The sequence below is a fragment of the Malaclemys terrapin genome, chromosome 24, assembly GCF_027887155.1.
Source record: "Malaclemys terrapin pileata isolate rMalTer1 chromosome 24, rMalTer1.hap1, whole genome shotgun sequence".
Taxonomy (NCBI): Eukaryota; Metazoa; Chordata; order Testudines; family Emydidae; genus Malaclemys; species Malaclemys terrapin.
The window spans coordinates 3,977,462-3,993,915 of NC_071528.1; the positions used below are offsets into that span (position 1 = coordinate 3,977,462).

Genomic DNA, 16,454 nt, shown 5'->3' on the forward strand with positions numbered 1-16,454 from the left:
TGTCAGAGTGTGGTCTCTTATGTTTGGTTGCTTTCAGCAAGACCAAAGTTGCCCCCTGATTTCTGTAGCTTAAAGATGGAGCCGATGAAGTCTCTGGAGAACTTTACATGGCTCAGACTGATTTACTGGGGGGGGGGGGGGGGGGTGTATGGAAACTCAGATCCTGCGCATCTAAGGGAATGCTCCATGAGGAGCAGTTTCGGGTAGTTTCCCCACCATTTTCAAGATCTGCTCTTAAAACACAGCAGATCTTACACTTGGACGGGATGTGAGAACAGCAGAGGCAGCTGGAGTGCCCATTGCTGAAGGGAAAAGACCTGTGGCAAGTCTGGCAGGGCTTGAATCCTGGAATCTTGGCCATACTGCTAGGAAACACAAGCAAAAAGGCTTGAGAAAGAACGGGGTGCCTCAAAGAAGAGGGGGAAAGCAGGAATGGAGAACCCTCCTTTCAAAGCACAAACTGTGCTATAAAAATAAACAACCACTAAACCTAATTATAAAACAGAGTAAAAGGTGCAGAAGAATAACTCAGCTAGATACTCGACATTATAGAACTCTTCAGTTCCTTCTCAATCACCTGCAGCTTGGAGTGGCACAGGTCCATTCCTCTTTATATGCTCTCTCATCAGAGCTTAGGGTGTTGTATGGCACAGGCATAGACCCGAGGGTACTACTAGCAGAAAAATCTCAGAGTGCACGGGCACACACACATCCTCAAGGGGAGCACCCATGGGGCAATAACTTGAAGATATATAATGTTAGGTGGTTTAACTTTTCATTTCCTTACTTTTGTGAGTTCATGCCAGGTATGCAGTGTGCTGCTTCACAACAAAGTGTTTTCTATATTATTTATATAAATCCTTTTAACCTCATCCCAGCCTCTCTTTGGTTTATTCTCAATCCTCACTTTTTACATCATACCTACATTTTTATTGCAAGATCTTCAGGATTGCGATCTATTTTATTTTGCAAGGTGCCCAACACATGAGATAATATTATTAATTAATCCTGGGGGAAAACTGCACCACTGCGCATGTGCATAATTCATAGGAAAAGGTATAGAAAAGGGCAACAAAAATTATTAGGGGTATGAAATTGCTTCCATACGAGGAGAGATTAAAAAGACAGGTACTGTTCACCTTGGAAAAGAGACAAATAAGGGGTGGGGGGGAACACAATAGATGTTTTTAATATGGTGTGGAGAAAGTGACTAGGGAAGTGTTATTTACCCCTTCCCGTAACCAGGATCCATCCAATGAAATTAATAGGCAGCAGATTTAAAACATAAGGAAGTACTTCAGCATGCAACCCATAGTCAGCCTATGGAACTCATTGCCAGGGGATGTTGTGAAGGTCGAAACTATAACTGGGTTAAAAAAAAAAAAAAAAAGAATTAGTTCATCAGCCATGATGGTCCAGGATGCAACCCCTTGCTCTGGGTGTTCCTAGCCTCACTGCCAGAAGCTGGAAGTGGACAACAGGGTATGGATCAGTTGATAATTGCCCTGTCCTGTTCATTCCCTCTGAAGAACCTGGCATTGGCCACTGTCAGAAGACAGGAAATTGGTCTAGATGGACCATAGGTCTGACACAGTATGGTCATTTTATGTTATTTAAAAAAAAAAGTGGGGGGCTAGAATGGATTCTCCAGCAGAGTCAGTGCCTTCCTGCTCCTCTGCTGTAAGAGGTATTCAGCCTCTTATGAATCCTCTGCATCTGTGACTATACAGAAATCACACTCCCAGTGCTTCCAAATTACTCCGCATGGTGCTTTTCACAGGAATGGAAGCAACACCAGCTACCGAGAGTCGGCATGGGTAGCTGTAGGGGTCTTCATGCTGAGACTAGTGTAGCAAGTGCTGAGGCCTACTCCTGAACTGCATGTACTGTCCTCAGGTCAAAGAACACCCTTACTATACCAAGAGTTGAAAGATCTCTATGCAGGGGTCTCTGCCTACAGCTACCTCCCAGGCAATCTCAGCACCATGCAGGGCAGGCAATGCCTCTTGGAAGCAACACCTCATCAGATGAGCCAGAACTCATCGCCAACATCTTGCAGTCTATTTTGAGACAGAACTAAGGCTGGTAGGATCAAAAGGCACGTGCTATGAGAAGCTTTGTGTCTGGCTGGCTCCAACAAGGAACTGGGTGTAAGCTTCTGGTAGGGCTACGGTAGTGACAATTGCTGGGGCACAACTGACCAGTAAGGTGAAGGTGTCTCACGCTAGCCTTTATTACCTCAGAGAGCCAAAAGTAATTTGGGGTAGGATATTTCTGCCTTGCCCATAAGGGGAGCACAAGACCCAAGGGTGAGAATGCCTGGTATCTTGAACAGAAGCTACGTACTTAATTGCTTTCCAACGATATAAATTGCAACAGAATCATATGCATCTTCACCTTCCCCATTAAATGAGGGATACATGGTGGCATGGATCCTTCACTCAAAAAAGAATTAACAGCTGGAGCGCTATCGCCTGCCACTCCCACTGAGCAGGGATGATATGCATCATCTGCTGCTCTTAATACTCTATAGCAGGGGTCTCAAAGTCCCGGCCCGCGGGCCATCTGCGGCCCAAGAACCTCCCCACTGCAGCCCATGGAAGAGAGACGCTTGCAGCCAGCCATGTCTGCTGCTGGCACCGCCCCCGCAGCTCCCATTGGTTGGGGGAGAGGGACAGAGATACCATCACTAGTCATCGGGCAGAGTCAGCCATGGCGGCGGCATCATTAGTTGCCAGGCAGAGTCAGCCACAGAGGCAGCATCACTTTTTTCACAATGAATATAAACAAGTCAAAATACCGAACACAACTCTCTGATGCACACCTTGCTGCAATCCTGAAGGTTTCAACTGCTCAGTCACTGAGGCCAAACGTCAACAAACTGACAGAACTGAAGCGTTGCCAGGTGTCTGGCAAACACTAAAAACTCTCTGGCAGACGAAGAATTGTATAAAGTTGTATGACAGCTTTATTATTTCTAAGACATTCAAAATAAAAAATACAATATAAACGTTTTCTTTTCTGAACATCATCTTCAGTGACATTATTGGCCCGCTGGGAGGATTGGAGGACTGGCACTGGCCCTAAGGTAAACTGAGTTTGAGACCCCTGCTCTATAGCTATGGGAACGGTTCCTGAGTCATGCATTGCAGAAGAACTTCTCTTCCTTGCCTAACACCCCCAACCCGATAACTCCTGATCCAAAGCAAGAGTTGGGAGATCAGATGCTCAAGCAGGCATTAGATCTAGTTACATCAAATCCACCATTACAGATAATGACACTGGTAACTGTCAGGATTGGTGCAATGGATAGTGAGGGTACTGAAGTCCAGATCAAAGGCTCCTACATCAAAGAAGACAGCAGCCCGATAGCACTCAAGGCTACAATCTGCCCAGATGACAAATTGGTGCTTTGAGGCATTGAGGGGGTGCGAAGACCGACGACAAAATTGAAGACACATGCAGACTAGATCAGATCAGACAATATCTACTGCTGTTGTCTTTGAGAAGCCCCATGTTGAGGTAACATCAAATGTCATTCAAAGCAGGGTAATTGGAGGACTCAATAGGGGCATACAGAAGTGCTGAGGACAGCATTAGCCATGAATAAAGAGATGACTGATGATGCCATAACTGAAGTCTATTTTCCTAAGCCATCTGTGTGGCTGGTAGAGGCACTGAGGTTGAACATGACTCAGGGACACCAATGCATGGGGTCATAAAAGATACTATGACAGCAGCTGTCATGAATACAAACCCTCAGTGTCTTGGCTAAAGCCTTAACTCTACCTGGTGGGGACTTGAAACTCGAGGCTCATTTGGGCCATAAGTCAACCTTAGTTAAGCTAATGCAGGCAGTCAGGATGCTCATTCTGGGATTCTTCGAGCACATGGTGCACCCCAGTCAGTTATGTTCTGTGCCACGGCAGACGAGGTCAGTCAGGGTCAGCATTTCATTACCTTCATGGTACTTCTGGAAGTTGTTGGGTTGTCTTCCTTGATCCATTCCTGCGGTAAGAAAGGATTAAAAAATTAAGGTCTATGCAGCATTGGTAAAAATAAAAAGGGTGAAAGATAGTGAGAAGATGCCCAAAAGAGCCAAAAATAATTACGTTGAAGGCTGCCAAATTCCCGAGGAAACAGCAGCGCTTTCTTTTATGGGGCAAGGACATGGACGGGAAAGAGAAGCCCCAAGAAAGTAATGACACTTTCCAGTGAGTCCCTTTAACCCAAACTCACAGAAAGGGTATTTTTCTGAACCAATTAGTAGTTATTTTAGAGAAAATATGAGGAGAGGAGGGAATTTAAACATAAAATTTTTATCCCACTGCCAATTCTCATTTGACGTGCTTACCTTGCTCATAAACCAACTGTGCTATGGTGTGAGAATAACTGACTATAATAGCTGAAGCTACAGAAATAAAATAGGATTTAAGGGTATACAATATATCTGCAGTAGCCTAGACCAGTGGTCTCCAAAGTGGGGTGGGGCAAAATGGTAGAGCCGGCACGGCAGGGGGTGCGTGCTCAAAGTGTTTTTACTGATAGGAGTGCGCGATCAAAAAAGTTTGGAGACCACTGGCCTAGAATGAGCGTCCTGAGAGATACAGCACCGAACAAACAGTCTGAGAAAAAAGAGTGATGGGGTGAGGAGGGAACACACGCTTTCCAATTCAGGGTGGCTGCAGACCAAAACTATCTCTGACATTAGTTCGAGTAGCCCAACAGGCTGTTCTAATTTACAGCAGCTTTACCAGGGCTGACCTGCAGCTCACAATCTCTGCAGTAGTGAGTGTTACAAACACAAGCTTTCTTTCTGTGGCTCCTGGCATGGCCCCTATACCAGGGCCTGGGAAGGGGGGCAGCCTTGGGCTTCTTTTATTTGCCCTATACTGTTCCTGTGCCAAGAGAATTCTCTCCTGCATTCCTGCAGCTCCTTCGTGGCCTTTATATGATGCTCAAGGAGGATTCAGATGCTGTAACAGGGGCCACAACCAATTCCAATATGTTTTAAGGAGAATCAGTTGCAATCAATAAAGCTAAAAAAAATTAAACATTAACAGATAGCTACATAAATAGCAACAGATCAAGGAATGCCCCAAATCCTATTTTTTATTAGTTAAGAACGTTTTCTATAAATTCTAGTTTAGGGAAAAGAAGCACATTATCTTTAATAAAGTGCTCCAGCTAGAGCTCCTGTAGAAAACCAAAATCATCTCAGATTTTGTGTTTCTGCCTGCATAGTATATATTGTTCTGAATTTACCATTTTAACTGAAACAATCTCATTTTAACTCAAATGTGTCAAGCTTAGTTTGAAGAATTTTTATTGTAAAGAAAATCTCCAATGAGCTGTTAGCAGAGGTGTGTGGTGAAGAAAGGGAATCAGATTTCTGTTATTCTAATTTGACAGCTTCTAAACCAGGCACAGGAAAAAGGTAATTGTAGTGGGAAGTGAAGAGAAAGAACATATTTACTACTCCTCACTTGTATTTATGGTAAGAAAATGTGAAAAAAGTTATCCTACAACATAACACTTGTTCCCTTTTTGCCTGATTTTGGAAGCAAAATAATAAAAGGAGGTGGTGTTTAAAAGAAAAGAGGTACTTCCTTAAAGTCAAGAAATTGAAGAGGGGAGAAAAATCTCTAAACTTCTCTAAGGCAGACCTTACTGCATGGGATTCCAAGTGAATGCTCAGGAAGGAAAAAAAAAAGGTAACAGGAGACTTGAGAAAACAAAACCATTTACCTCCCTTAAAACAAAGAAAATATTTATATACCTATACACACACACACGAGCAGGGTAACAAGAGCAACCAGGTGGGCAGGACCAGATGGAAACAGTCCTCAGCTGGTTTCTGAAGTAGCACTGGGTAGGAAATTAGTGGAGCTTCTACTGCTGTTCTCTTAGGGTCCTCTGGTCTAGAATCTAATGGAACAAGTATCAGGGGGTAGCCGTGTTAGTCTGTATCTACAAAAACAACAAAGAGTCTGGCTTTCACTCTATGCATCCGAAGAAGTGAGGTTTATACTCACGAAAGCTTATGCCCAAATAAATCTGTTAGTCTTTAAGGTGCCACCAGACTCTTTGTTGTTAATCTAATGGAACGTGACCCCGGCTGATTCTCTGCAGCAACTCACAGGCTTTGAAGAACCTAGAAAGGAGAAGCATGGCAAGTCTCTCCCTCTTCTGGGAACCCTGTATCAAGAGAAACTCCATTTTGGAGTTAGCCTCTTTATCTAGCCTAGAAGTGGTCTCTTCTTTGAGTCTAGCAGTAAGCAGCCACTTGTGTAAGGAGGGATATGTTGGGCTTAACTGTTTTGTGTTAGCAACTGAAGAGCAAGTAAGGTAAGTCATCAGCTCTCTGTCCTCCATGAGATTTTCCATAAAAAAGGGCAGAAAACTCATCAGTTAGAATCAACCTGAGGAAGTGGAGTTTACTGCAACACATTGAACTAAGCTTGTAAAATGAACTGAGGAGGTAAAGAGAAGACGCTTACCTTAGGTTCTGAGCAGATAAAAGCTCAGGGAAGATCTAAACCCCATTTAAATATACTAAGCCCAATAAATGGGATTTAGATTTGTTTTCAGTGTTGTCTTTGTACAACTCAAGTTGTATTCAGTATTTTGTTACTCTTTGGTTGTCAGTAGTAAATGCTTTCACAAGCATAGTGTGAAAAAAGCTAATTTCAGCATGATCTACAGTTTGCCACCCTAATCTGATCACCATGATAGGCAGGAACAACTCTGAAATCCATCTTCCAAACGGGTCCAAATGATCAAAAGCAACATGCCTGATTCTTTGTGTCCCTGCACATTGTATATTCATTAATACAAAGGAGGAATAAAACAATAAGATTCTGATGCAGCAGTGTTTTACACCCACTTTGCACTGAGATAAATGATTACACAAGATGCAGGCCAATGGAGATTCAGAGCCTATGTCAAATGCACAGGCCTTAGAAGAAAACATTATGTCTCAGAAAAATCAAAAAGAATGATTTTTCTGGCTGAAAAGCCATGTGAACGTAAGATGTACGCCAAACCTCACCAGATGCTGATTTCAAAGGGCAAGGCTTTCTGGCAGTGAAGTAATCATAAAAAAAAAAAATGACTGTTCCAGTTGAACACACAGTATGTTCAGAGAAAAAAAATGAAAGCAGAGTGATGTGACTCAACTGGACAGAACATACACACTGTTTTACTCAGTGAACCAAAACTTGCATGGCCTTTCTTTCCAAAGGGGTCACTTTATACAGTCTTCCCTGCGTGTGTAAAACCTAGATGTTACCACTGCCTCAAAGAAAAGGCAACATTTAGAAGTGAGGCAGGGAAAGGGATCAACCGAAGTTCACTTCACCTTCCCATCTGATTTGAAGACTGGGTGGAAGGTTCTCATTTTCAGGTAGAAAGCTCCTTCTCAAATTTTCAAACTCAGATTTGCAATTCAGACTATGATCTGGTTAAAATAAAAATCTTTCTGCCAAGGTAACTGCCATCATTTGGTGGAAAAAAACAACATTTTACCTGAAAAGTAAAAAGTAAACCAGGTGTCTTATTTTAATTCCCCCTCTGTTGAGAACATTACAAGTACTCAAAATCTATACTGTAGTAACCCTGATCATCTCATTTCATGAATGAACATAATTTCAAATGCTTCTGAAAAATGTCTCTATTCCAATAAGTTAATGTACAGTGTACAATAATCATCCAATTCCTGTGGAGAAAACAGATAAGTATTTGAACAATTCAGCAAAAATTACATAAAAGCCTTAATTGTGATTTTATATTTGAAAATACATTAGTTTTCATTCCAGTTCACTTACTAACATTATGAAGAAGTTTTGAACAAGGGTTTAATAAAAATAATAATGAACATGTGGTAAAAAAACAAAAAACCCTGTTACAGATTATTATTTACTTTGTATTTTTAAAAATTCTGAAAATGGAGTAAAACATTTTTGTGGTTTTGTTTTTATTAATTTTGAGAATACCATTTAGAAACCAGAATGCTGGTAACTTCACCCACAGGGTTCTATAAAATTGATTCTTCTTTCATAGGTCCTTTAAAGATTCAATGTTCTTGAATATCAAAACTCAGTTCTTTAAAAAACATTGCTAAGAACTTCCAAGAATATGAATCAAAATGCAAACAGAAGTTGGACTTTGTACATTTCTGCAACTACTACTAAAATAAACTAATTACATAAACACTCTCAAAATAACACAATGGGATTCAACTTCATTTTAGACATTTGGAAAGCAGTGTCATACTTTATTTTAAATAAACCCATGTAAAAACAAAGTTAAAATGAAAAAAATGGTACCTGAAAAATAAATTATTTGATATAAAACAAATCAATAACTTAAAAACATACTAATATACAAAATGATTAACGATATACTGTACAGTATGGGAAACAATTGATAAAGCCTTCTGTCCCACAAAACAGATTACTTTATAAACAAAAGGTTACATAAGTTAAGGGAAATAAAATCAGTAAATAGACTAGAAGTACATTATTATTCAAACTTACTGGTCAAATAAAAGGTTTATCCCAACTTATGATGCTTCAAATGTCTCAAGTCATTTTCTTCTTAATGACCAAGTGAAAAAGTTTAGCTATATCACTGAAAGGTTGTTTAAAAATGTTTAAAAATAGAGAATAATAATTAATATGAGAATGAAGTTTCTAAAATGTGAACACAGTAGCAATATTTCAAGATTTCAGGTAGCTGTTCCACTATTACTGAATTTCCATCATCATGAACACAAGAATTTAGTGTTGAAAATTCCACTCAACAGAAAAATATTTCTAGTTAAAATTGTCCTTGTAAATTGTTTACCAAGTGTGATATACATCAAAGAATTGCAGCAAGATTGAACAAAGCAACAACAAGTTTTAAAGGCAAAGCCACTCACTGGATGCTTTGTGTTCTGTTTTAGAGATCATAAAAGCTTTAACATCAATTGTGTTTTTATCATGCACAGGGAAAAATATACACCTAATTTTTTATTAAATATATTTTACTACATATGAATGATACAAAAAAGCATACAGAAAAAATAATGCTGTACCTGATTAGAACTAAGAGAAGAAATTTAGAGAGAAGTTAAACTTCAATTTTTAATTCTATCGATTATACCTTGGACACTCTAAGCTGTGCATTACACAAGTACCTCAACTTAAAAATGGAAGTGGGGTCATTGTGTTTTCTTTGAAATCCATGTATTTTCATAATGTGGCGGAAACCCAGTAGCATATACTACAGATCACAATGCTTAGCCTTTGGATCAATATATTCCTCTATCAATCCTACGGTGCTGGGTTTTCCCAGTATTAACAGGAAGTGCAGACATAATGTTAAGGAACCTGCCTTCAGCACAGCAGAAGACTCTTCTGCCAACAAATATAGAGATTAAAGAAAATGTGGTACACACTAAGTGACAAATTCTTGTCCTTGACTAAATTAATGCAACTCCAATGACTTAAAAAGAGGTGTGCCTGTTCATAGTAGCCATGAATTGGTCCCATCTCCCTTAAACTAATTGTTTGGAGCCCCAAAAAAACCTGAAATGGTGTAATAAGGTGCTTGCTCAACAATGATACAAACTTCCCATTTTGGAAGTCAAAATTCGGTAACCTTATATCAGAGGTAGTATTATGACAGAAAGCCCTATGTGGAGGGTGCTCTGTGTTTTACTTTTGAGAATTATGGAAAACCATGACATCACCAATATTTCATTAAAAAGTTGTGCATTTTTAAAAAAAAGAAGTTTCCACGAACTATATAACATTTTACAGGTAATTATTAGAAGTCCTAATTCCAATAAGCAAATTTTTGTTAGAACTAATCAAGTACATTTGGGGACACCCTTATAAAATTAATTAGAAGTACATATTATGTAATTATAAACTGTACACATTTAACTTGAATCACTCCAGTTTAGCATATACTGAAGCTGAGACCCTTTTCTGAAATTTTTGAAGAACCTCCATTTTATTGCCTAACCGGAACATTAAACATAAAATTATGTAACTGCCTATAAAGAGGCTAGGAAATACCTATGTTTGAAATTTAACATTCACAAAGATTGGATTTCATTTTTAGAAAAAACTGACTGATATTTTAGTTGAGGCTTAATTCAATTGCTGAAAACTCTCTCTTATAGTACTCGCTACAGTATCTTATTCCAAAACTTTGAATTGCTTTGTAAAAGTAACATTGCTAGAACTTTGCATGCTCCTATAAAAACAATGTTAAAAACAGCTGACTTACAAACCTTTAGAAGTAAAGGTATTCAAACCCATTTGGTCACCTGCAATAAAGTAAATGGCCATATACTGACCACCTACAAGTAACTGCAGTGAGAAATTCATAACCTATTCCAAGATCTTGAATACCTCAATACTATCAGTGTGTTTTCTGATACTATCATGATGCGGATGTGCTGGAAAAAAACCCCAAAAACAACCAAGGGGAAAGAAAAAAAAAGTTTAGACATACATCACTGAGGGGGGAGTGATGCCTCCTACTCTTTCCCTTCCATCCCCAGCATGATCTTGAAATCCTTCACAGTCCCAATCCAAAAGAACTGAAGAGGAGGGGTTGCCATAGGCTCAGGGGCAGGAGGCAGCATGACTGTTTTGGCTCAGTTCCACCCCCCTCCACACCTCATAGCAGTGTGGGGGCACAGGATCCTAAATGAACCAAATATCTTATGATGCAACAGCTTCAAGAATAAAGATACCCTCCTGCTCACTTTAGTGCATGGGAACAGTTTGCAAATAGGAGAATCGAGGGGTCAATGTATTTGGAACACACAAAAAAACACTATGAGAAGTTGCTTTACTTCGTCTCAGTTCATAGCTTTCATGATTCTCGGTATTATTTTGTTGCTGCCAACTCATGTGAAAGAGTTGTATTTATCTTTGCATCTTGTACAAAAGCACATAGCAGCATTATAATTTTATGTATTTATTTTTTGCTTTTAAAGTGAAATTCCCCCTGTGCTAATGACCAACACAAGCCTATACTGAAGGCTAAAGTGGCACACGAGCCTTGTTGTTAACCCTTCTACACAAGGGTGAATTCCATCCACAATGGGATCTTGTGAAGCAAACAAAAAATGGATTGTTGGAGGATTTAAGAAATATTACTTATATTAATATAAGTAAAATGGACTGGAAAAAGCCAGTTTCTGAATACTTTTTCAATTCATTTGAATTCTTTTGAAAACATTGAATTTTACCAGATTAAAATATATAATCTAATACTTTAAAAAAATGTCTTAACAACAACAGCTAACGCCCAGAACATTTTAATGGAGTTTTAGAAGTCATTCCATGGTTATAATTAGGATAGTTTTGCCTTACCTATAAAATTGTCTCATCTTAAGAGTGAAACTCCATCAGTCATGCAAGAACTGCCAGGTAGCCATGCCCATATCAAATTCTGGAAGCAGTCCTATGCAGACAATGTGGTTAGTATCCAAACTTTGGTACTGTAAGAGCCTGATTGGAGCAACAGCCCCAGGAAATGCTTGGAAAGATTAACAAAAAACAAAGAACAGGTAAACAGAAGAAATGATTCCAGACTGGCAAAGGTTCCCATCCAACCTACATTCCAGGATGAATGACAGAGTGGCATGAAGAGAAGCGTACACATCTATGGAAGAACATTAATGCAAACAGTAAGACCAGACATCCAATTCTGAGGGTAGTTTTTCCATGCCCTCTGTACAATTTCTATCAGCTGAGATGAGTACCCAAAGTTCTCAAGTATCATCCTTGTCACAGTCTCCAAACAGTCAAAAGGGTGTTACAGGAGCAAAGGCAAACAACTATGTGCTTGATCAACAGGAAAAGGAATCCACCTTCCAAAACCCAGGAACCTCTGTGTTTGGGGAAGAATGGAGGTAGCTGAATATTATTAAATGAAGCAAACAGATCCACTTGTGGGCAGACTCACATAAAAAATGTCTGTCGTATCACTGATTTCTTCTATTGATGTTCTCACTTGCCAGTCCCTTGGAGTATGCAGGTTGCCTTGAACGTAAGTGGATATGAATTAAAAATGGGCTCATTTTTGGAGATTATATAAACTGCAAAGATTCTGTTTTCTCATTCAATTAGAATGGCTGGTACGTAATGAAGAAAACCCTGTGCCCTCCAGACCTATTGTCCTTCATTGCATGAAGTTTAGATTCTTAACTTCTCTGGACCAGAACCCTTGACACAGTCTGTGACCCAAGTGCACATTCCATCCTTTGAAACCTTGTAATTGTGGTGACAGAATTATCCTGGAAACAGATAACTCTAATAGCAAATTGCCCTTCAATAGGGATTTCTTATGCAACAATCGCTGGAGTGATGTCTGGATCTGGAGAGAAAGTAAATTAAGGAGCTCAGGGAGTCTTTCCAACTATCTCAGACAGAACAAAGGCCAAAAGAATTCTTATATGTAGTACTGGGGATGGGTATGATGATGGTTATGATTTCTGTACACTCCCTGAGGGTTAAGAGGCCAAAAAGTACAACTACAGTGCTGGAAGTGGTGACAGTCCAGGTAGAAATGGAAATGTGTGGTATGCCGGATGACTAGGCACATCAAGGCAGGCACACTTCTAAACCACCAGGCAGAAGAAATCATTGATTTATCTTATTAGAATTGAGAGTGTAAAGACTGCAGGATGGAAACAGAGGGATTGAGAGAAAGCAGGTCTGGTATGGGTCAGAACTAACCTTCCGGTTAGTCATCAATAAGTAATGTGAACACATGCCCCAATTTCTCTCCACCTGGGGAGTCAGATTGGAGTTGTTAGGGACAGTGACAAAAAAGGACTTTGAGCACACTCTCTGGCCAGATATAAAGTGGCCCCTAGACCTGGAGGACTGAAAGGGAGATTTGTAGCTTTATCTGTCTGGCATTATCCCCTGAGGAATTAAATGAACGTACCTCCTCCTGATTTTCTCCTGCCTAGGTGAATGGTAGTTTGCTCAGGTGAATGGCCTCGTTGACAGATTAAGGGTTCCCTCCAAAATTGCTAAAGGAAACTTGGATCAGATGGGTTCTAGAAACAGAATCTGTATCCCCAAGTGTGAAACCAGGATGTTGTGTCTCAATCTTACTGAGCAGAGGTGTATTGGAAGGGTTTAAAAAAAAAAATCTGTAATGTTGCACGAAGCAGCCAACAAAGGAGAGCAATGTCAAAGTCTCTGAGGATATCACTAAGAGTTGTCATTACTCTGCCTTAAGAGCAAGGTTTGGCAAGCTCACAACAGTGAAGCTTTTGATGTGGCTGCATGGGCGAGAGCCGTTTTAATGGTTTAATACCACAAAGGCATCATAATCTCATTTTAAAGACTGGTCTGTGCAACTATCTACCATGCCCTTTACAGCAGCAGCCCTGCTCCCACTAAAATGTTTCTTAATGAGCCATGAGATGGAGGGAACTACAAGGAAGGTTCTTGGATCTTTAAAGATGCACTCTCGTGGAGGAGTCTAGGGCTGGTAAAAGAGTTGATGGGACACAGTGAGAGGAATTTATTTAAATAATAAGAACCCCAGCTCTAACATGGAGATATGGGTAAAGCAACCCTGATATAGCTGCTGAACCCCCCAAAACTAGTATCTAGCCACAGGATACACGAAAAGAACGACTCATTGGCAGGAAACATGAGTGATGGAAAGGAAGCACTGGAAATAGCAGCCCGTCCAAGGAGGAGCTCATAGAGGGGGCCCACTGTCTACCTTTTACCTGGTGGCAGCTGCTGGTTTTGAAGGACATTATCCTACAACTGTCTGATGCGGACTGTGCTTCTCAAAGGCTTGGGGCATGGAGTAAATGGGAATGGCAACAAAGGAAAGGCAGCACACATTAGGCAGCAGAAAGAACTTTAATATACTGCACTAGAGCCAAGCCATCTCACTCAACATTGCTAGAGACCTTGGAAAAAAGAGCTCTGCTCTTGCTGGGCTCTTCTGGAGCCAGCAGAGAGAGGCTATGTACAACCACAAAAGAGCCAACCATTAGAGCAGTAAATGACTGGCTGCTGACAGCAAAAAGTGCATGCTGCAGATTAAAGGAAAGGCCAGCAACTGACTGAAGAGCAAGAAAGAGCCAAACAATGAAGTACCCGGAAAGGAGAGCACAAAATTCCAGCAGCAGCACAGGACTGGAGGTCCTGATGCTGAAAAAAGAGAAATCATAGTTGTGATGCAGATAGGATCTTTAAGATCCTATGTTTGAGCACCATACAAACAAAAACAATTCTGCATGGGACTGCCTCCAGAATCTGAAGTGACTACTCATTAGTTCTTGGGGATTGGCACAGGTTCACTCAAAAGATAATTGCTGACAAGTTGTCCCAATTTCTGCATTTTCTCTGAACTCTGGTGACAGAACACAGATAAGATTCTTGCAATAGTTTGTCAGGTGAAGTCCCTGCTCACACACACTAGCTATGTACCTACATACCTTACATAGCACATTTTTGATAAAAGAAATATTGTTCAGTCTGTCTACAAAGCAACATATATGTGTTTAACTGAGTATCTGGCACATACTTTCTATGCGACAGATTTATTGTAATGCTTTTGTTTTCACACAAATATTTTCCCCTACTGATCTGTCAAAAGGACAGATTAATGGATTTTAATTTTAATGAAGACCTATAGTACTTTAAAGCAAAATTCTTTTAATATTGGACACTTTGTGCAATACTTGGCAAAAAAAATAATATAAAATAAAAAACAAAACAAAATTCGAGCAAAACAAAATCAAATTTAATGGTCTTAAATGCAAAAGTAAAAACAAACAAACAAAAAACACAAAAAAGCAAAAGAAAATTAACAGAAACAGAACAACTCAAAGTTTCAAGGCAATCTGCAGAAAACTTGGGGGATTAATCTTTAAATCTACAATCAGTTTTTTGTTAATATCTAACTTGTATGAAGTAAGTACTTTTCTGCTGAGTGTTCAATAAGTAAAGCTAGTTGTCAAAACAAAATCCTATTAAAATAGAAAAATCTAGCACTCGTTAGAAGGGATGCGAGAAATACAATGCTCAAATGTTTATAACTGTTTTTACAAAATGGAACTACCCTTAGGAATTCAAACTATAATGATCTTTGAAACTGAATAATTATCTTGCTGCATTACAATGTACCAGTAAGTAGTGCATCATGCATTAAATATTTGGACAGAAGAGATTCAGTTTGATGAAGTAGAAACATATATTCACACTGTTTTTGGAGTTTCGTTTTGACTCTGAAATCTTCCGAGTTTCTCTGAAACTCTTTGGTCCATTCCTATGAAAAACTGGGCTTAAAATTTTTTGTAAAACCTTTTAATTTGACAACTTGGCCACTGTTCAGTGTGCAACTTACCTCATCAATGGTGTTAAAAGTTATGCTGGCATGCTACTACTTACAAGACCTTCATGTTATGAAGTCTAATCCTCAACTAGATGTAGCAATGAAAATTACTTTAAAAAGCAATGTACTGCCAACATCAGTATTTCTCAACTTTTTTATCAGGCTATTGGGGACTGAGGGGAGGACCATACTAACAGCATCCGCTTGATAGTTTAAAATTAAAAAAAAAAAAAATTTAAAACAAAAAAGAGTTCCAGTTTTTGCAGACAACATTCAATAGAACAAATGTTAGTCTCATAAGTGAAAGCATGCTTCAATTTTACCACCATCCAGAGGGTCTAGTTAATGCAATCTACTTAAGATTTTACTTTTTTTTTAATATATAGTTTTAATGAAATAACTTAAGGAACTTAAAATTGGTCTAACATTGTGGGATTTCAAACATTTGAACATGTCAGTTGCATCCCAGAGTATAAAAACCTTTTTCACTTCTCATTTAGACTAAGACAAACACTTGTGAAAATTGGCGCAAAATGAGTTTTACACTAACAAAAATGTTTTAACTTCGGTCACTCCATTATCTATTCCATACAAAAAGCACGAGCAAGTTATTTGTGGGACTTGTTGGTTTTGAAGGAAACCTGTAAGATTTTGTCCCCCAGGCGGTAGCCATTAAGACTTGCTATGGCCATCGCAGCTTCTTCATAGTTTGTCATGGTCACAAAACCAAACCCTTTGCACTTGTTGGTGTTGAAATCGCGAATAACTTTCACATTGGTAACCGCACCAAAGGGGCCAAACATCTGCCAGAGGATTCCCTCATCAGCATCTTGACCAAGGTTGTAGATGAAGATACACCAGCCAGAAGATGCGTTCCCTGGAACATTTACACCAGAAAGCCCACTCATGTGATCTACACCCATAGGAGAGAACCTAGCAAATAAAAAGCACAATATTTCATGTAAAAGTTCAATACAATCAAGCAAATTAACTTGAAAGGGAAGCAACTGAATATTTTCTATATAAGCATCAAAACTTCTAAACAGAGTAAAATGTTTCACCTCCCCCGTTTA

General features: G+C 39.4%; 1 protein-coding gene across 2 annotated transcripts in view; it reads right to left on the reverse strand.

Moving 5' to 3' along the window:
- Positions 1-7,654: 7,654 nt before the first annotated feature.
- ELAVL1 (ELAV like RNA binding protein 1) overlaps positions 7,655-16,454 on the reverse strand; it is a 93,081-nt gene continuing 84,281 nt past the window's right edge. For both annotated transcript variants that reach the window (XM_054013345.1, XM_054013346.1), the window contains one exon: positions 7,655-16,314. In XM_054013345.1, the coding sequence (XP_053869320.1) occupies positions 15,990-16,314 (325 nt within the window). In that variant the 3' untranslated portion in view covers positions 7,655-15,989. The remainder of the gene's footprint in view (positions 16,315-16,454) is intronic.